Genomic DNA, 21755 nt, shown 5'->3' with positions numbered 1-21755 from the left:
TTTATCTGGATTTTTGATGCCGCCAATAAAATCCATTGTAATAAATTTCTACTACAATATTGTAGAGTCCAGATGTGTGCAATTTAATCTCAGTATGATTTAGGGCCAGGCGATGTGGTTTAAAAATAAAAGCTCAGATTTTTTTCCTTTTCTTTATTTTTTTATTAATCCTAAATTTGATTTCAGACTTTAATCAAAATTTTCCTCACTTTTTTTTTCTTTTTCTTTCTTCTATTTAAATTATTCCTTCTGTGAGTTGACCTGAATTCAAATTCGAACTGTAAACCAGAGCTGCAAGATATCTGGAAAAACTTGTCCTGATATGAAACTATGACTGCATGTTGACCTTTGTGAGCTTCTGCATCTCAGCCACTAAAATACATTGTGTGTTTGCATCGACGGCAGGAAAATCTATCAAACCAGGTATTTTATTTGGGAGCAGAAATTTGCATTGCTCTTCAAGTGTTGCAATCCTTCCAAACTTGGCGACTTTGCGATGATTACTGCATAGTGTGCAGCTTTTCTGCAAGCCTTCAAAAACACAATAGTCACACGCAAGTTTGGTGGCTGGAGGAGCCGCAGAGACGCACACCTGAGGTGGGAGAACCTGCTGACAAGGCAACTATCAGTCATGCACTCTACAAATCTGGTCTTGTTATGAAACAGTGGGAAGAGAAAAGACGATCTTGAAAGGAACTTGTGGAAGAAGGGACTGTTCACATGACAAACCCTAACTTTTTGGATTGCATGCACAGAGCTATGTGTGGCTGCATTATGCTGTGGGGATGTTTTTTTTTTTCCCTAATAAAAATGCATATAAAAAGCATTTTTATATGCAAAGACCTGGCCATAAACTGTTAATTCAATTTAGGTGTGTTGGACAGTGGAGTGCAACCAACCCACTGATTCATCATATAAAATCTTATTAAAATAAATGATAGTTCAGCCCTGTCTTGTCTCAGATGCTCATCAGCTCCGTTGTGGTTATAGTGATGAATTTTATCCCTCCATTCTGTCAGCACTCCTCAGTTCTCCCATCTTCAGCCCCGCCCATTTCCCAGTGCCGACAGACATCGGCTTAAACTCCCTGATTACGCTGGTGGCACACATCACAGCTGAATCATCATTCTGGGATGATTCTGAGAAGCATCCCAGAATCAGTTTTAACCAACTCATCGAATGTTTAAGGTGTATCCCTGCAATGACCGTTGCATTTATCGCTTTCCTCGCCTCTCTTTCTCAGCCAAAAACTCAAGCTGTCTGCCCAACCCGTGTGAGAACGGAGGAACCTGCGTGGTGAAGGGGGATTCCTTCACCTGCGTCTGCAAGGAAGGCTGGGAGGGTCCCACATGCACTCAGAGTAAGTGGAAAGAACACAGATGGACATTTACTGCTGAATAAATGATCATAAACCTCATGCTGCTTAATGCAAAGGTGAAGTTCTGCGTCTCGTTAAAAGCAGCAGTCATTTTTTCCCCGCTTTTTAAATTTTCTTTATAAATTTCTCCTTCTTCTCCATGGCTGATGCCGGCCATGAGAACAGGAGAGAGAGAGAGAAAGGGCAGAGGAAAGTGAAGACAGATGTTTCTTCCCCGGTCCCACACCCCAGCCCTCTCCCTCTTTCTGTCGTTGCATTCCTGTCCAAACAGTGACATGTCTGCTTGTTCTACAGCCTTCCTGTATTCCCCCAACTTTCCTGGGATCCCTGCCCTGTACGCCTGTAGTCCAGAACATAAATTCCTCTTGCGGCTATTCCTCGTTCAGAGGGGGGGGAGGAAGAAATGGGAAATTAGGGCGTGGAGGTGTACGGTCATTTTTTTTACTATTTTTTTTTTTTTTTAGTGCTCTGGTAGTAATAGTAATACAGAGCGATCAGGCAGTGTGGACACATTATGCCTCTGCGAACGCAAGCTCAGACGTGCTTTTCTGCTGCCAATGTGCGCTGAGCACCTCCACATGAGGGCGGAGAGAGAGAAAATAACACCGCACTCACAAGTTCTCTCTTTTTTCCCTCCCTCCCTTTTTCTTTCTTGCACAGATACCAACGACTGCAGTCCCCACCCATGGTAAGTGGAAGCCAAACATTTCCTGTAGATTTCAACTGGTGTAAACAAGCTGCTCCTCCTGTGTGGCTCACCTCACCTGCATGCTTTCTTCCTGCTGAGAATTGGGACGAACACCTCCCTTCATTCCTGGGATGCAATCGCCTAACCCTGTTTTGCAAATTCTTTCACATGTGACTCTTGCTTAACAAAACGCTTTCAGATTTTTAAGCACACTTTTCCCATTATCTATATAGTTATAAAAAAAACTGATTCATATATCTTGCATTATTGAGAATCTGATTTTGTTTGTTTAGAAAATAAAAAAATAAAAAATCCAACCTGACATGGTTTGTTTTAAACCTTCAGTTACAACAGTGGGACCTGTGTGGACGGGGACAACTGGTACCGCTGTGAATGCGCCCCAGGTTTCGCCGGTCCAGACTGTCGGATCAGTGAGTATTAAACCTGCCTTCAGTTCATGCCTGTTTTTCAGTAGATGTCTGCAGCAGTAAGTCCGCTCGGGGCTGGAATTTGCATTCTTTCAGCCAGCTGACAGTCGGTGCACAGCAACACAGATAACATGAAGGCATAATGGGGGTAGAGCAAGGTTGCTCTGTTTTATCTTTTTAAGCTTTCAGCTTCTGTCATGTAAATTTAAGGTTTACATTATCCTGGGAAACTTCATCGTCTTCTATTTTATGCCATGCTAGCTGTTAATGATTAAAGACTGTTTAAAATATCAGTGTGTAACCATTTTGTTGTTGAAATAAGATTTTAACGTACTGCTATATAAGTTGCAAGATGTTACCTCTGCTCCTAATTTAAAAATTAATGACCGTTTAGGGTAAGAAGGCTGGAATAATATTTACTGATATAATTTTCAAGGAGAACTCTGAATCCTCTAAAAACTCAGACATCTGCCACAAAATTCTGATCGGTGCATCTTTACTTTTGGGCCCGTCAGTCAGTCGGATCATGCCTTGCAGCCGGACAATCAGTCACTTGCAAACGGAAGGTCTAGTCGGCCAATTATCTGAACGCCGGGCTGCAGGCCAGCCTGAGCCATTTTGGTGTCACTCCACCGGGCCGTGTTGGTGTCCCCAGGGGTAAAGCAGCTTAGCGAGCCAGCAGCTAATCAGCCATGCTCTCTGACACTGATTACTCAGACTGTTTTCCCTCTTAAAGGCTTTCAGATGGCCACATTCTTTCCCATTGCAAACCCTTTGTTCTGCTTAGTCCAACCTTTAGCTCCTGCATACCTGCTAATGACGACTTTCTATAAAAGCTCCGGGGGGGGTGGCGGTCCAAGGCTCATTTTAGGCCTGTTTGCTTGTTTAGTTTTCTCTTTTTTTGTTGTTGTTAAATAAACGTGCATAAAGGAGTTTCGATGACGCATGATCCCAAAGAATTAGATTTGAGCACTGATTTAACTTAACTCGATATCTGAACTCTGCAGGCCTGATGCATTTTATTCCATAAGCAAACGATTTCCCCTCTCTCACCCTGCTTCGCCGTAACAGATATTAACGAGTGCCAGTCCTCTCCCTGCGCCTTGGGATCCACCTGCGTGGACGAGATCAACGGATATCGCTGCCTGTGCCCCCCAGACAGAACTGGACTCCACTGTCAAGACAGTACGTCCTCGCAGGATGGGGGAAATTAAGCAGATTATTTTGCAAGTCTCTAACAATATGTTTTTTGTTTGTTTGTTGTTGTTTTTTTCTAAAACGTAGAAACAAGAAAGCATTGCTCTAGTAACGGGCATGTTGCCCCGGATGGAGCCAGCTGGGAAGAAGACTGCAACATTTGTCACTGCTCCAATGGAAAAGTGCTGTGCACAAAGGTATGTCAATGCACAGACTGGTGGACACATTAATCGGAAAATTTGCTAAAATTACTTGTTCCATATTTGTTGATACTAGTATTAATGTAGAGAGTTAAGATTAAGACAGAGTTTTGTTCTTTTTGGCAAAAATTGTCCAAATTGTAATTTAAAATGTCCTGCTATTTCTGCGAGCCCTCCGAGGCCAATCGAAGCTAGCCCACAGCATCACAGATAACCCACCGTACTTAACAGTGAGCATGAGGTTTTTTTTTTTTTTGACACATTCATCCATTGTTTTATCACAAACCCACCTGGAGAATTTCTTTGCTGAGTAGTTGTGCCTTTGTCTCATCTGAACAAGGTGCAGTCACAGTCCCGGTAGATGGTAGCAGGACGGAAAAGGCTTTCTTTCTTCTGACATCACTGCAAACAACAACCTAGGATGTTGATGGCATCTAAAGTTGTTGCTTTGGTGACTGCAAGTTGTTTTTTGTTTTTACATAGCTGTCTATCAGAGATTTGAGGGGTTTTTTTTTCTAGGGATGCTGCAAAATTATTGATTTCCGACTAATTTTTCTATTTTTCCTTCTAAAAAATTACATTTTTGTTTATTTTATTATTGATTTATACGTTGAACTTTTGCACTTTCCTCCATTCTACAAAATAAGATTAACTAAGTTCAACACACCATTTTTGAGGAAAACTGTTCTCATTCGATTAAAATTTTAGGCAAAACATTGACGGCTTATGTCAGTTAGTTACAGAGACCTCATTTAATCCTCAGCCAATCTGGTTTGCTGCAGCTCCAGTTTTTTCTCGAAGGCATTTCTTGATTTTATGAAGATCGGCACACATTTGGCTCACTGAAATGCCAGGTTCTTTTGTCTTTATGATTTTGGGGCTTAGCTAAAACAAAGGGGTTATTTTTGCCTTATCGTTTTTTTTCTGGCCCTAAAATAAAATGCATTTATCTTTAAAGCTGGTGTTTGGAGCACCAACAATCAGGATTTGTACTCAAAGTAAAAGTACAAATCCTGATTGTACACTTCCTTGACGTTCAGTGAAAGTTTATACTGCAGCGTTTAGCTGTGAAGTCCACGATGTCTGTGTTTACTGATGACAAAAGCTCCCTGGGGAACCTCACACAAAGTGGTTGTTGACACAAAGGTTGTGTTTGTGGGTGTGTCCTGCTCTCGGCAGTAGGTAGGGCTCACCACTCACCCACAACAACACGGTTTGTATCTGGGTGGAGCCGGTTTGGGAGCGTCAAATTCTATACTGGGACGATACAGTTTTTTTGTTTTGTAAAGAAACACAAAGGCCGTATTGATAATTGGTGTCGGATGAATTTTCGAGTGAAGTTCCCACACTGGGCCAAACGGAGCTCGGGGTTGTGTTATCATGCTTGGCTATCACTAGATGCACAATGGTTTTAGTAATGCAGCCGGAGGGGAGAAAACGATCGGGAAGTGTAAGATTTTACCATTGTTGCAACTTTTAATGTGTTCATTCCACATGATGCATGCTTTTTGGCACAAGCTGAACCCCCTCCCCCCCCCCCCCCCCCACATTTCCTAAATAACCCTGATATTGCGTGGAATTGCATGTGACCTCATCCCTCATGGCTGGTAGGGTTACACCCACAGAGTGGCAAAGAGACTCATTGACAAACTGCGTAATGGGCTAGGAAAAGGAGAAAATGTGAAATGATGTGGAGCTGCAAGACAGACTGAACAAGTGATCAAGGGTGACCCAACCCAAAACGGATCATGTTTTAGGATTGTGTAATTTATGTCACTTTTTTTTTTTTTGTTTCTTTTCCCCTCGCTGCAGATGTGGTGCGGCCCGAAGTCGTGCAAACTCGGCGCCAAAGGCCGAGGCGGATGCCCCCCGGATCAGAGCTGCATGCCCCTCAGAGAAGCCCACTGCTTTGTGAAACCCTGCCTGGAGCTGGGCGAGTGCTGGGGCTCCGGCCTCGCTCAGCCTCGAATCAAATGCCACCCCAGCTCCTCTTACCAGGACAACAGCTGCGCCAACATCACCTTCGTCCTAAAAAAGGAGATCATGCCCGCGGTAAGCTTCCTCGGCACTTAGAAACGAAGAGATTAAATTATCGTTTTGTTTTATTCCTCTCCTGTGGGAGGAGGTCGTAAATGAATTGGATCAGCTCTGTGAGAAGGATCAGGTTTAGAGAAAGCCATTCCTCGGGATAACAAGCAACTTAAGAATTCATTCGTGCCATTTAAGTACGTTGAGTTCATAAGGCATGTGAATATTCCTGCTCTTTATAATTGAGTCGTCTTAATCTCCATTTTGTTATTGGAATAAAGATATATGAACACATTAGAAGATAAATTTTAGGAGATGACTGCTGAAGAGATGGAAACTGGCAGATTTTCCCCTTGATCAATAGATTTATTAAATGGATCAAAGTGATATAAATGTACAAATAGACTGGCAGAGTTTACTAAAAATCAGCTAAAAGCATGTTTTTTTATTTTATCTGTTTTTTTTTTTGGTGTGTGTCCTGTCCGGTGGTGTGGCATTCGGTCCTGTTTGAGAGTCGAGGTGAAGCCCAACAGATTTACCCTCATGAGTAGAGCATTACAGCTTTCTTGAGACGTAATAAACATTATTAGAAATTAGTTTGAATTTATTTAACGTGAAATGGGGAAAAGGTTTAAAGGAAAGAATGAGAGATGAGCATAAAGACAATCCAAGTCGATGTCCTGGCAGTCTGCCTCTACACCTGCAGAAAGAAAAAAACAAAAAACAAAAGCAAGAATCCACAGCAACAAACAATACAGATAATTATAACATCATCCAGCTTACACAGTACAAGTTAACACAAGATGCATTTAGTGGCAACCACACCCCAACGTAGAGCGCATCTGAAAAACACCTGAATATAAACAGCTGTGTGTGATTAGAAGTGTTTGCGTGTGAAGTTTCTCTATAAAAGCATCTTTCAATGCATAAATTAAAACAGTTTTTAAGACAGTTTTTTTTTTCTTTTTTCTAAAAGAAATGTGAATAGAAATTCACATTTCTATTCACATAGAAATGTGAATAGAAATGTGAATAGAAATTCACATTTCTTTTAGAAAACCCTGGTTTGTTGGTTTCTAGCTATAGCGAGGGACAGACTCTCTACTTGCTGTGTAATTTAAATTAGATAAACTTGAACCACGTCAGATTTTTAACCTTTTTTTTTTTTTTTTTGCTGAAATGTCGTCAGCGCTCCAGTTTTAGTCCTAATTTCTTGCCGCATCATTAACTCATCTCTTCTCCGTGCGTAGGGCTTAACCGTGGAAGGAGTTTGTAAGCAGCTGAGGAACCTGAACATAGTGAGGAATTTTTCCTTGGAGCATTCTGTGACTATAACCTGTGACCCGTCGTTCTCGGCCAGCAACGAGATCCACGTCTGCCTGGTAAGTGCCTCCTCCCACTCAGTCTGCCATGTGTTTCTCAGGAAACTTTGCTTTGATTTATAGCCAGCAGCGTAAATTCCCAGCAGCACTTAAAGATGCTTTAATGGGACAGGGCTAGATGGAGTTATATTGGGTGATTGGAGGGGAACAAGGAAATATGTGATGTATAAAAAAAAAACTGATTTTGAAACCTTTCTCTGAATCTAGTCTACTGAAGACCACCGTTTGGACCGCAATCCCATCAAAGAGATCACAGACCGAATAATCGACCTGGTTAACAAGGCCAACGGGAACAACACAATCCTCTCTGCCATTGTCAAAGTTCAGGTGCCAAGACCCAGCAAAACTGGTATGAAACGAGTCTCTCTCTCCCAGACGTGCACACACTTGATCAGTTGATGATGCCACACCTTAAATATGACAGCAAACCTTAAAGAAAAAATGTGTTTATTTGAAGAGCATTTCCTTCCCCTCCTACACGTGAAACCTCCCAGGTCTGGCGTGCAGCGGCGGTTAGCAGAGTGTTAAAGTCTAGCCAGACATTCAGGATTCAGAGCAGGGCTGCCTTGCTGCGTGGATTTCAATGGACTGGTTGGACTTCTGCATGTCCACTGTCCATCCACGCAGTACCAGTAGCCTGTTTGTTGACCAGATGGTGCCTTTCAAAGGCAAATCTTCAACTGTCAACTCATTGTACTTTACTGGATCTATAACAATGCATTACATTTGAATAGAAATCATGCCATCCATTTGAATTTAGGATGTCTCATTGCCATACCCTTCAATAAAACTTTCAACTAGTAAATTCAAAGACCCTGAAAGACCTGCAACAAAAGGGGTTTCTAGAAAACTTGGAATTTGGGGTTTAAACTACAAATTTTTATTTTTTATGTGTAAAGAAGTTTGTAAGCCATGCATTGACATTGTAATGCAAAAAAAAGTGTTTTTTTTTTTTTTATTATGTAGAGTTCTTTGGGATCCGACTGACATGTTCTCATCTTCCTCCACCAGACTACCTTGTGCCCCTCCTCTCCTCCATTTTCATCGTCATCTGGTTCCTCCTGCTGGTCTCCGTCTTGCTGTGGTGCATGCGGCGGCGGCGGAAACAGAGCAACCACAACGGGACGCTGCCGAGCGGCTCCGAGGACAACACCACCAACAACGTGCGGGAGCACCTCAACCAGATCAAGAACCCTATAGAGAAGCACGTGGGCCTGACGGTGGCCATCAAAGACTACGAAAACAAGAACTCGATCATTGCCAAAATAAGGACAAATCATCCCGAAGGGGATGAGGACGACAAGGAGAGGCACTTACAGAAGGGCCGCTTCGCCAAACAGCCAGCATACACGCTGGTGGAGAGGGACGAGAAGGCGCCCATCTCCAATCCCAACCCAACATCCAAGCATCCTAACTGGACTAATAAACAAGACAACAGGGACTTGGAGACGGCAAACAGCATAAACAGGATGGACTACATCGTATAGCAGACAGCTGTGTTGCTGTGCAACCAAGCCTTATTCCTTCACACCCAGGTGGTGGGTGAAAACGGGGAGCCTCGGCATGTGTAGTTAATAAAACGGTCATGTCATTTGTTGACCCCGTCAGTATTTTCACATATTCCCCGTGTTAATTTAAGTTTTGACAAGCTGGCTTACACTGGCAGTGACGGTTGCTTTGGTTGGCTGGAAACACAAGGCACTGGTCTACATTTCACCGTAGAGCTACTTGCAAAAGTGTCCTCTTGTGCATTTCATTTCCACTCCCCCCCTCTAACCCCCGGTTTTTATTTAGCGGACAAATGGAAGGGGGCTTCTGGCGTAATTGTTGACTAAAACTACACGACGTGTTCGACACTAGAGCTAATTATTTTTTAGTACATGTTTGAATTCCTTCTAGTTTCATTTGGAGGAAGTGCCTTTTCAGCTTTTAGACTCGAGCAACTGTCAAGAGGAAAAAAAAAAAGAAAATCCACTTTATTATTTATTTTAATTTTCTGGGGGGGAGCAAGAGAGAACAAATGGTTCAGTGTCAGCAGTTGCTGCCAATATGAAGAATTTATGTGACAATTTAGAACTTGTAGATATGTACATTTTTTATTAATCATTGTGTATATTTGATTTATTAACTTAATAATCAAGAGCCTTAAAGATATCATTCCTTTTTATTTATATGTTCTGTCTAGTTTGAAGGTTCTGATAGCTGCAGAAGCTTTCCATTTCTTTTAAAACAATTTTCAAAAAAATAAAGGCAAATTTCAAATTTTAGAAGACAAGAGACGGGAACTTTACACGCCTGAAAACTCCACTCTTTTTTTTTTTTTTTTTCAAATACATTTGACATTTCATTATTTGTTGCCAGGACCTTAATTGAAACCAAGTGAGGTTAGGACGACAAAAAGATCTCCTTCGGCTACGAGGGTTGGACATGGTGACAGACATATTGCTTGCCACTAATGGATATAAATTCACTCGTAAGGGAACAAAAATTCTTCAGCAGTTTCAGTTTTTTCACCCACCCACGTATTTCAATGGCTGTCGAATTCCCATCTGCTTTAGTCAGCAAAATACTTGAACAGCAGGGGGGCAATGGGAACACTGATGCAAACACTGCCTTCCTCTGCTAGAGTTCGCTTTGTTTCTCTGCACATTTCAAAAAACGAAAACAAACACAAAAAAAAAAAAAGAAAAAAGACGAGGCTCTTTAAAGATCTCATTTGTTAACCCTTTAAGATCTTGGCAACACTTTGTCCTTTCTGACTTGTTTTGTGTTATGAACTTGAGAGTTATGTGTTGATCTGGCAATATATTTTTTGAAAAGTCATATTTATTAAATATTTTGTATGAAAAGAGAATTAAAGTTGTCTTTGTTCTGGAGAAATCGAGTTCAGAGTCTGTGTGTGTGTGTGTGTGTGTGTGACGCATCTGGGGCCAGAACATGTCAGAGCGCATTATGAGCGCGTTCTCATGCAGCTGGCGTGGGAACCGGAGCTGGAGAAACTTCATAGGCTCCCAACGAGGTTCCTGTCCTAATATGTTTACTGCTAATTGTGTTGCGGCCAGCCGGCCGTCCTCACATCGGGTCAAAAGTACCTTCACACCCCATGATCCGCTCACAAGGTTTCCCCTCGTCTGTCTGGGCTTTTCTTTACAAACCTTACAGAAAGGCAGGGATCAGAGTTTAAGGAGAATCTCTTGGGAATATGTTTGACGGGATTAAAACTGAGACCAGGGATTAGCAACACTTCCCGAGGATGACCCTAGAACATTAGGGGACTTGGGCCAAACTAATCTGGCTCCAGCGCACACAATGGCAACTCCGTAAAGCTGTCCCAATCAGTTCTGTGTGTGTGTGAAAGAAAATGGAAAATAATAAAAATCAAATCAGTTATTCACATGAATAACTGAAAATAAAAAAAAAGGTAAAATATAAAGACTGAATCACCACTTATACCCAAGTAGTCTTTCATATTTGGCTTGAATCCAGAATAAAAGCCACTCTGTATCCCTGAAATGCTTTTAAATTTACGTTATTGCAAATGTATTCCAACTTGTTGAACTTTTATACCTTTGTCACAGTGCTAAGTTATAACGGTTATGTATGTCACAGGATAGATCAGAAATATGCAACCTGCAGCTCCAGAGTCACATGTGGCTCTTAACTTTAGTCAAAAATGCTGTTTTCATGCAGTACTGTAAGGATTTTTTTCATCTTTTAGTTCCAAAATGAGCTTTTTTGACAGTTTTCTATTTTTTACATTCCCTTGGAAAAACTGTTGTGTAAAAGTTTGATTTTCTTTATATATATTACAAAAGTTTTCTTTAATTAAAAAAGAAAAATCCCACGAAATAATTTGTTTAATGTTGAATCTTATGCGGCTTTAAGCAAATTTTGTTTAGCTGGATCTAAAACCAAAATGACTCAAGGTTGTAAACTTGCTGACCCCTGGGATGGACCAAGGCAAAGTGGAGCAATAATTATGGGCCAAAAAAAGGAATAGGATGATTCATTAATGTCTAGAAATCTGCAAGTTTGAAAGAGTTCCCCATGAACTCTAATACCCCTGAATTAAGTGGAGTGTAAGGCACCTAATTAAGTCCAGCTGTGTGCAACATAACTTCAATATAAATCCAGCTGTTCTGTGAAGGGCTCAGAAGTTTGTAAGAGAACAACCAGCATCATGGCAGCCAGGTCAGGGAGACATTTACAGCAGGTTTTAGGTTATAAAATATCCTAAGTAAAGCGGCACCAATGATTACAGATCTTTAAAAAGCCTGACCTGCCAATTCTGATTTTGGCAAGTACCAATTTTGTCCACTAAATATAGCAGGAACGTCTATCAGTCAAACCTCTCAAGATCGTCTTTAAATGCAAGTATTGGCCGATAACCGAAATCCCAAAATTAAGAAAGTGTGTGCCGATAAATCAGCTGGCTGATTAATCAGTGCTTTGAAAATCTCGCACAGTTTTGAAAATGAAAAGTTTGAAAGAACTGCAACCTACCAAGACATGGTAGGTTGCAGTTCTCCAGGGTGCAGAAGCATCCTGGAGAAAAACCTGGAGAAAAACCTGGTAGAGAAAAACGTGGAGAAAAACCTGATAGAGGCTGCAAGTGGTTGTCCTTTGGTAAAGGTAAAGGACAACCACTTAAACATCCAGGAGGAGGTTTGGAACGGCTTCAGTCAAAACACATTCATGGATTAGAATGGACCAGTCAAAGTCCAGACCTAAATCTTGAGATCTCTGACATCACAGATGCTTTCCACCTAATCTGACTGAGCAGGCTCAGTTACCTCTGTGCAACAGAGCCTAAGTTAAACACAGGTAACTTTTTGCTACTTTGAGAACTTCTGAAGGCGATTGCGCCGAGTTTCATTTAGAGATGTCGGAACAAAAGGGTCCAAATACAAAAGGACAACAAACTTTTCAGATTTTTTTTATTGTTTTTGCAAAAAGGAAAAAAAATAATAATAATACTGCTATCTTGTAACTTCACAGCCTTACTTTATGTTGGTCTATCATATAAAATCCCGACAAAACACATAAGAAAATGTGTAAAAGCTCAAGGGGTGTGAATACTTTTACAATGTACCACCTTCAATTGCTCAGGAGCGATGGATTAGGTTAAATGTAAGCGACTGAAGTCAACCCAAAATAAGAATGGGGTGATGAAATAAGTCTGGAAACTGCCATCAATCACATCAGAGCTTCGGCGGGGATACTGGACACTTTTCAGACGCGTAGGAGCCAGCGCTTCAGACTGAAAGCCATGACGTACTGCGCGGCTCCTGCCTGTCTCAAATCCCTGATCTTTAACATAAAACCAAAATCTATTCTCCAATAAAGGTTTTCTACTTCCATTTGCAGAAATCTCTGGATTGCCGCTCCTAAAAAACGGGAGAGGCACCGGCCTGTTTTTGGTATTTGTCAAGAGAATACTGTAACGCTCAAGTCTGAACCGACACTAAGCAGTTAGCATTTGATGCGAGTCACAAGAACAACATGTTAAAAATAACAAGTAAAGCCGACTAAAGAGACCACATGAGCTGCAAGCTTTCAGCCCGACAGAATAAAATCTGTATCTCCGTGGCGTCAGGGATCTTTACTTCAGCTTTCCTCTCCCTCTCAGGACCTCTTCGTTCGTCGTAATCTCGAGGTTCTGGGCACGTTTTCACTCCCCTCCTCTCCGAACGCGGATCTGGAACCAATAGAGGAGCCCGAGGATGCGGGCTTGACAGATAGGCCCCTCAGACTTGCGGCTGGCCTGTTTTGGTTTGTCTTTGCTGTGTTATTGCTTGCGAGGAGGAGCCTCTGGGCCTGTTTCCCTGGAGTAAGCAGCTCTACTTCCAGTGTGGTTTTCTTGCACTCGGAGACAGGGAAAGCCTTGGAGTTTGCCATCGCTCCGACTGGAGGAAGTGGCAGCAGGGGAGGGAGGTTATGGTTGAGTGTTTGCGAGGTGGAGTGGATTTGCGCTGGGGCTGAACAGCTTCCAAGGCACGTTTTCTTGGCCAGCTGCGAGCCAGGATCTTCCCTGGTCTCGCACCTCTTGCTGGTCTTCTGTGTTATTTCACTCTCTGCCTCGTGTTTCTGCCTTTGAGAAGACCGTACTTCAGCCTCAGGCTCAATTAAGGCATCGCTGCAAGGCACCCTGTGGTTTGCCTCCATGGGTGCGTTCAGTTCAGACCTGGGCAGGGCCTCTGGTCTCGATTCTGCCTCCCCGGCTTTACCTTCAAGTCCCTGTTTTTTGGGAAAGCCACTCCGCTCCATCTGCTGCATCTCAGTCGTGGAACCACAGATCTCTTGCTGCACACAAGCTTGTTTGGCTCTGCAAAAAAAAAAAAAAAAGAGTTAAAAGCATAGGAACAAACATTGTGTGAGTGTCCTCTTTGACTGGTGGGGTTGGAAAGCATTAGATCATACTTACATCGTTTGAAGCACAGTCTTCTTTGTTTTTCTCGGGCTGCGTAAAAGCTCTCGGGTTTCTCCCACACTGGAAAAATATTCTGATCTGGTTTGCTCACTCAGCTCAGTCTAGAAAGGACAAACAGAAAAGGTGTAAACAAAGAGGATTTAGCTGGCGGCATCCCCTGATGGAAGGAGGACATGTAAACGCGTTGTGGCGAGGAAGGGAAATAAGTATAATCATAACTTCATTCGAATGGCAGAAAAAGCTCATAACAAGCTCCCTAAAGGGTTAAACTTGGGGTGAAAGTTTAATAACTCCACATAGTAGAGAGGGGGAACCTCTGAGGCAGAACACGGAACAAGCCAAAAATTGGATCTCACCAACATGTGCCCTCAACGGGCCACTAATGAAGGTTAATCACATGTTTTTTTCCTTGGCTGACCGAGAACAGACTCCAGTTTTATGAGAGAACAGAAGATGCTGGTAGTAAATTGACCAGAACTTGGAGGTAGAGAGTCTGTCAGTTTGTTGTAAATTAATTGCAATAATAAGGGCACAGTGTGCTAGCAGGGCCATTTGAGACTGGGAACGAGCCAGTGGTAGATCGTTCTATTATTAGAGAATTGCAGAAGTATTCGTACCCAGTGAACTTTTCACATTTTGTCACATTACAACCACTTAGTCATGACTTTATGCGACGGTCGAACACAATGCAAATTAAAAATCTGAATCTGGTAATTCCAGTGCAAGTAATTACCTTCAAAAGTCACCTAATTACCAGTTGCAAAAGTTTAAAGCAGGTCTTAGGATATAAAACAAGTTCCCACGCTTTGAAAATCTCACAGAGCTGTGGAAATCTACTATCCGTAAATGGAAAGAGTCGGTCACGACTGCAAACCAAACAAAACAAAGCCGCCCCCATAAACTGCCAGGGCTTGAAAAGGATCATTAAGCAGCGAAGCAGAAAAGAGGCTCATAGTAACTCTGGAGGAGCTGCAGAGAAGCACAGCTCGGGTGGGAGAATCTCATCTTTTCTTGAGCAGTGAAAGGGAAACTGGTCAGACTAGATGGAAAGACAAATGAAGCTAAATACAAATCAATCCTAGGAGAGAACCTGCAGAAGACTTGAGATTCACGTTTTGACGGCATTAATTATTTCAGTGATTGTGGCGATTAATGAGAAAAAAAAAATATTGGCAAACTGCTAATTTCTCATTTAACCACTTCAGCTTATTTTATACAATATTAGAAATACAAAAGAAAATGCAAATAGATCATTCAATTCCTTTTTTAAAATAAGAATACAAACATTTTATTGTCTAAAATGCATTGAAAGCATTCTTTTAGTGTACGCTCGATCATTTGTAGCAAAGGATGCAGTTAGAAAAACATCTATGCAGTGTCGTCGTGATCTGTTGATTATTTTTTAATCAATCAATAATTGGACAGCAAAAGGAGCTTCATTTTTTTTATTATTATTATTTACAGAATTTGAACCAGGTGAGGATAAATCCAGAAGTTGCAGGACAGCCGCGCTGTAGAGCTTTTATTATGCACTAGTTGGTTTTATCACATAAAATCCTCCTAAAGTATATTGACGTTTGTGGCTGTAGCATAAAAAAAAATGTGGGATGTGAATACTTTTGCAGGACATGTTATTAGAAATGTGACCCACCGCTAAAATTTAAGAAATTGAACTGATAAGTGGAAAATTTAACCGCTGTGATGAAAGAAACATAAAAATCAGGGTTTTACCAAAAGGCATTAGTAGCGAATCAGCCAATACGAGTGAGGTTACTTCACTGTGGACAACAATTCAGGGCAAGATGACAATGCAACTTGCATATCCGTGTCCCTTTCATGACTGGAAACGATGGACTGTCACAGCGGGGAAAAGAAACCACACGGACGTTTAATCTGGGAAAACTCAACAGAGTGGCCGCCATGTTTATTTAATATCGACCATTTCTCAGATCATTGCCCTCCTATAAACTGGTTCGTAAAATGATCAATGTGCTCTTTAAGACGGGGAAAGCCGATGTGGTGAGTGCTGGCGTCCGCCAGTTGTTTCTAAAGCAGGATGAAAAATCATTAAGGTCCACTTCCACAAACACGATACCAGTGACAACGCAAGAGAAAAGGAGTAATTGCCCCAAGCTGCAGGAGTGAGATGGAGGATTGTGGCTTAGCGCTGGATGCTGAAACCTAGTAACTGCAGAGAGACTAAAGAGGCCGGGCGGAGGGAGAGTAACGAAGGAGGAGAAGTAAAAAAGGAAGGAAAAGAGACAGGCAGAATAAGAAAAGAGTGTTTGGAGAGGAGCACAACAAAAGCAGAGGCACCTCCCAAAGTCACACCGCCTGACCTCAGACGTCTCATCAACATACCCACAAGAGTAAGAATCCTCACACAGGAAGCTGTCCACAAGCTGCTCTTTGTGCAAGAGCAGACTCATTTTTCAGTGTGGGCAGCGCTTCACTCTCTGCTCTCACTCGGAAGCCAGAGCTACAGCTGGCCTTTGGACTGGCGGCAGGGACACACGTACAAACTTGCATTCGCCCACACACTCGCAAACCCACCCCGACAACAGCAACAGGCAAGAAAGTGCAAAACGTGAGGCCACAATCAGCATTGTGAGGCCTTGATATGCATTATCGGCTGTTTAATATGAATAAATCCTGTTTGAACGTGAACTTGAAAGAAAAATCAACAAGGAGCCAAAGGGAGGCTCCCTGGGAAAGTTTAGAGTTGTTCTGTTCCTGTCGGGGAGACTTCAAAAGAACAAGAGAGTGAAAGAACCGAGTCTTGGAAAGGAAGAGGGACGAACAGAGGAAGGTCGGATGTACGAGGCAGACAAAAAAAAAAAAAAGAAATAAAGAGGATTAAATCGACAGAAGGAGGCAATGCTTAAATTATTCTTGTCTGCCGTTGACCCTGAAAGTCAAGATTGTAAACAACGTATCCGGTGTTCCTTTTACCCAATCAGATTGCTTCGTTTCAAAGTTTTGATCTTCCTTCCCCAAGTGGATATTATTGTATGCACTTTTATAATTTCAATGTCCACCACCGTAAAGTTTTCATACCCTGAACCTAAATGGAAGGAAAATGATGTCTCTACCTGCTATGCATATCTCCACATCAAAAAATGTGCACATTCTTCTTTGCAAAACAGAGCAAGCTCAATCAGATTGGATGGCAAGCATCCATTAACAGCAATTTTCAAAGTTTCCAACAGATTCTCAATTGGATACAGTTAGGGATGCACCGATTTATTGGGCAGCTAATTTATCTGCGCCAAAAGTCTGGAAGTCTGAAAGAAAGAGATCGGGCAACATTGTCTTTATTATAAGCCTCAAGGATAAAACTGTACTGTAGGGAAATTAGTTGGATAGCTGGAGAGTCCTATGAATAGCAACAGTGACAGGCAGTAAAAATGTCCACTGCAGCTTCTACACATCCAAACTCCCTGAAGCTCCACCAGAGCAGCTGCAACAAGGCAGCACATCTGGATGTCAGTTTGTAAAGATAAGCCTGGCAAAAGGGCAGCGAGAGCAGAGACGATGAATTATTTGGTTTAAAGGGATGCTGGTACACGCTCTTATAACTTGACCCAGCTCTTAATGGCTCCTGGAAGCAACTTCAAAAAGATAACCAAGCAGATACTCCATAAAAACACCAGTTTCTCCTCTGTCACCTCAGATAAGGCAGGAGTACAGACAGCGGGGGATTATGTTGGTTATCTTGTAATGCAGCTGCACTTGAAGTAATGCAGTGAGCCGGCAAAACGGTCCGACTGATCTAAAACACTCCACTGCTGCAATGACTGGCTTTCTCATGGATTACACAGAGGCACACCAGACAAACAAAGACGCAAACATGCAGTCGTACCTAAGGGCTATTCAGGGAGACCAATTAATCACACAAGAGTGTCTTTGGACACTGGGAGGAAGTGGAGTGTCCAGACAGAACCCAGAGGCGGACATGCAAACTCCACACAGAAACAACGGAAGCAGAAGTATGATGGGATTTCATAAAATTAACTAATGCAAATCAGTGCATGATTGTGAAGCAGAAGGAAAGAGATATGTGGTCCAATAAATGGTGTAGAGAAACATCTGAAAGGTGCAGAGTGAATTTATGCAACCTTCTGAATTAAAGACTGTACAGTCATATTCAATAAATTAGAAAACAAGTTCCAATGAGCCTCTTTTAATCCCAAGTTTTCATTAACTGCAAGCAAAAAAACCAACAGAAATTAAGGGATTCAAACATCCATCTGCATAGAATTAACATGCATAATATGTCTCACTTAGTGATAAAGTTCTTACAATAAATAATATTCTAATCTATTGAATGAGTCTATAGATGCAAATCTGCCTTTTGCTGCATTTAAACATTTAGGAACTGACAATTTTGCCCGATCTTTGCAGAATAACAAGCTCAATCAGATTGGACAGGTCTTGTCTTTATCACCATCAATCTTTCTATCAACTTTGACAAGACTCTCATACACTGCACAATAAAAACTCTCCCACACAGCATGACGCTGCAGCCACCGTGTTTCAAGGTTGGGCTGGTGTGTTTAGGCTGAAGTACAATGTTCCTTTTCAGCCACGTAGGAGTTTAATTTGCATGCAGATCAAAAAGTTAATCTACACGCAGCTCCATACATCTGACCAGAGCATCTCCCTCTATGTGTGCTTCCCTAATATTCCCTAAGCTGAAAACTGCAAATGGTTTTTTCTTCTGACTTTCCTTTTCACCACATTTGTGAAGTACAATAAAAAAAACAACATAGAAATGTGTCATTGCCAAATTATGGAAATTTCACAGATTATAAAGGCTGATTAAAAGTGATGTTATTATGTCTGATTGTTTCTTAATGCAAACGGACAAGCAACGACTTTTAAATAAGACTAAACCTTTTCAGTCAAGCATAGGGGCATTGCAAATTTGTCTGAAACCTGAAACAACCATAAAAAATAAAAAAAAACCCCTCATCATAGTAAATCAAAAGCATTGTCAGCGTGGGGAGCGCCCACTGTCTCTCATCTACAGTAAAATAGTGGAAACAAGGTTGTTTGTTCTTGGATTACCCAAAATCTTTACATCTCGCCTAACACACAAAAAGCCAGTCAGATTTTATCCCGTAAATCCAATTACTCACTCATCATCGTTGGAGAGATAATAACTCACATCAACATGAAATGCCTGAGTCCCTCAAATCATCTAAATACTGAGTTATTCTTTCCACGAGAAAGCCACGTTTATAAAACCTTCAAACTGGCACCAAGAAACAAAAACACCAGCCTTCCAGGCAGAAATACCTCCTGCCGAGATGTTCGCAAATTTATTCCACACATTCCACCAATCATCCTACACCCACCCTTCTCCCATAAAGAAAACCATGCCATGTTTGTCTAAGCTCACCACATCTTCTCTGCAACAAAGTCAACAAGCATGGGCACCGACTTGTGTAAAACAGAGGACAGCTCTTATCCTCCAACAATGACTAAAGTTTTTGGATCCACCCATGGGGATGGATTAGCAAGAGCTGTTAACTGTTTGCACTTTGAGAAAAATCAGAGAAAACATCAAAAGGCCGAGTGGAATCAAAGGGACTTAACGTTGTATTGCGAGAGATCCCACCCGTGTATTTGACCTAGAAGAGGAGATGGGTAGATCCCGGAGGTTTGGGAAACGGCTGCAGCTAGCTGTTGGGAGCTGCGAGAAACAGAGCCGTGCTGAGGTCATGAATAAACACAAAGCCTCGTCCAGAGCTCAGAAGAGGACGGAGCGGGGCGGGGGGGTCTGGAAACACATCTGTGCTCCCTTTGATCCAAACTTCTGCGGCGCAGCACGGCGCTCACCTCAGCTGCCCACTCTTTGCCTGACTACAAAACATCGACAATCCTAAACAAGCTCTTTCCTTCCCATACTGCCCTCCTTCACTGCGGGCTGACTCACAAGCAACTTCTCATGAGGGGACTTGAAATTTTCAAAAAGTCAAGAAGAAAAAAAAACAAAACAATAAAATCTGGTAACACACAAAACCTCTTGTTTGCCTCCCACTGTCGTCTGCAAAATAAAGCAGTCTGAAAGCTTCAACCTTTTCTGAGCCACAGTTGTTTAAAGGTTTCTAGGTCATAACAGACTGAGTGCATCTGGCTAATATAGATGTCAAGATTGACTTCTCTAAACTCCAGACATCTCTGTCACAGCTTTAAAGGCATCGCTGTGCTGAAACCAAAGCATTTGCTGGATAGTTCAACTGTTCCTGACAAACCATTGGTTTCTATCTGTTAAACAAGAGAGGCTGCGCATGACAACTTAAGAACTGCTGACAGAGTCCAGAGAAACCGATTTAGAGCCGACATCCAATCACGTACTAAACAAAAAGACAGCTGTCTACATGAGAGGAGTCCTACAGATTCAATTAGTAAAGCGGTGAGATGAGCACTGGCCATCTGTGTAACAGTTGGGGAGTGAAGAGAAGTGGAAGTTTGGCATTAGTTAGAGCAACACAGAATCACAGAGGTCAGAGTTTTTTAGGCGAATTGGTTTAGGAAAATGCTGATGTATCTCTACTAAAAATAGATGATTCCATTTTCTCTTTGAGAACAGCAATTAACAGTAGGGTTGCAAGATATATCTCCATTAAATCCTGTATTGGTCAGTTTTTAACACATCGGTATTAGTCTGCTAAGTAAAACTGGTCCAATGTAATGTCAATGTTTACTTTCATTTTGTTGCTCTTTGTGTTTCAGGAGGGGTCGTGATATTTATTTGGTCATGTGACAGTGATTGTGATGCAGAGTGGGATTGTATTTGTAGGTTGTTTAACAGAGAAGCAATGCCAGCAGTGTGTTCAAAGCTTTCAAAGTACTGTTATACTGAGATATTTTAAAGCAGTACTAAAACTGGATAAGTACTTATTCTGCTGTTTTGTCCTATCCTTTTGTTCTGCATGTGTGAAGTAAGAAAATGTTCCAGTTCCAAGTTGGAAAAATAAACAGGGAGGAGACCTAAAGTTAGATGTCCAAGAGGGGAAGATGAAAGTTTCTGACCAACTAAAGCTTCAGTATTGTCATTGGTTTAAAACAAGCTGATGTCTGCAAGAACATCTAAATTTTACCTATGAAACAAATGAAAATGCTGAGTAAATGTCCACGCTTTAAACTGGATGAAATGACATTCATTCATACTGACTCAAATGAAGCGGAGTTGATTTGTGCTTTTGGGTTTAATTATTGACCTTTGAATTTCTTTCTTCCAAGTTTAAGCTTAGATAATGTTTTAATCCTAATCTTCCTTTCTTCATTATTAAGCAATGCCCCCAACTCAATCACTAAATATTCACATGCAGTGAGGGCAGTGTAGGTAGGCCTGTCGCAATAAACAAATCAATTAACCGCATGATAAATTAAAAGAAACTCAATAATTTTCATTTGCTTGATTTATTGTTTCACCCTTTTTTTCTCTCTTTTTACCAAAAACTGATAAAAGTCTCCAGTCTGGTGTTTTGGTCTCAATTGTCCCTATTTTTTGAAAGAAAAATGTGTTTATAGAGATGTCGTAATTTATTATATTTGTTGTTTCTGTTTTTTTCTACATTTATTTGGATATTCAAAATGATTCCAGCTCCATGGTTTAAAAGTTCGATAAAATTTAAAGTTGATCAATCTTTAAGAATGTGTTGTTGCATTTTCATACCATTATTACTATTATTTTACTTGAAAATGTTCTCAAAACAACAATGTTATCGTTTATCGCAATAAGCTCTGGGACAATTTATCGTCCAGCAAAAGTTTTTACCGTGACAGGCCTAATCATATAAGTTAAAGTACACTCATCTGGCCAGGTGTGTAACAGCACAGCTTCAACACGCAACACTTCAACTATTATATCTCACCAAATGCCCGTCTGCAACTGCAGTCCTGGAGTGCCACTGTCCTACAACCTTTGGAAGAATCCAGGCTCTCCTACACACTCGAATCAAGTTACCAGGTCTTTGCAAAACTTGTTGGCATGCCAAGGAAGTAATTAAAAA

At 41.5% G+C, this 21755-nt stretch overlaps 2 protein-coding genes and 1 long non-coding RNA gene across 7 annotated transcripts in view; 2 read left to right on the top strand and 1 right to left on the bottom strand.

The window, feature by feature from the left end:
• jag1b (jagged canonical Notch ligand 1b) overlaps positions 1–10155 on the top strand; it is a 37007-nt gene extending 26852 nt beyond the window's left edge. The window contains exons 17-25 of the mRNA XM_007551529.2: positions 1244–1360; positions 2039–2066; positions 2412–2497; positions 3566–3679; positions 3779–3888; positions 5704–5943; positions 7170–7301; positions 7509–7650; positions 8313–10155. Of these exons, the coding sequence (XP_007551591.1) occupies positions 1244–1360; positions 2039–2066; positions 2412–2497; positions 3566–3679; positions 3779–3888; positions 5704–5943; positions 7170–7301; positions 7509–7650; positions 8313–8788 (1445 nt within the window). The 3' untranslated portion in view covers positions 8789–10155. The remainder of the gene's footprint in view (positions 1–1243; positions 1361–2038; positions 2067–2411; positions 2498–3565; positions 3680–3778; positions 3889–5703; positions 5944–7169; positions 7302–7508; positions 7651–8312) is intronic.
• LOC103137681 (uncharacterized) lies at positions 5950–6669 on the top strand. Its single transcript, XR_476178.2, has 2 exons — positions 5950–6438; positions 6471–6669. It is a non-coding gene; the product is annotated as an uncharacterized LOC103137681 (long non-coding RNA).
• Positions 10156–12221: 2066 nt separating the features above from the next.
• The window catches only part of slx4ip (SLX4 interacting protein), a 44211-nt gene continuing 34677 nt past the window's right edge, over positions 12222–21755 (bottom strand). For all 5 annotated transcript variants that reach the window (XM_007551525.2, XM_007551527.2, XM_016671213.1 and 2 more), the window contains 2 exons: positions 13726–13832; positions 12222–13626 (listed from right to left, as the gene is read on the bottom strand). In XM_007551525.2, the coding sequence (XP_007551587.1) occupies positions 12927–13626; positions 13726–13832 (807 nt within the window). In that variant the 3' untranslated portion in view covers positions 12222–12926. The remainder of the gene's footprint in view (positions 13627–13725; positions 13833–21755) is intronic.

Source organism: Poecilia formosa, unplaced genomic scaffold (assembly GCF_000485575.1).
Source record: "Poecilia formosa unplaced genomic scaffold, Poecilia_formosa-5.1.2 Scaffold42, whole genome shotgun sequence".
In the NCBI taxonomy this organism is placed as follows: domain Eukaryota; kingdom Metazoa; phylum Chordata; class Actinopteri; order Cyprinodontiformes; family Poeciliidae; genus Poecilia; species Poecilia formosa.
This window is presented reverse-complemented; position numbering and strand designations above follow the sequence as displayed.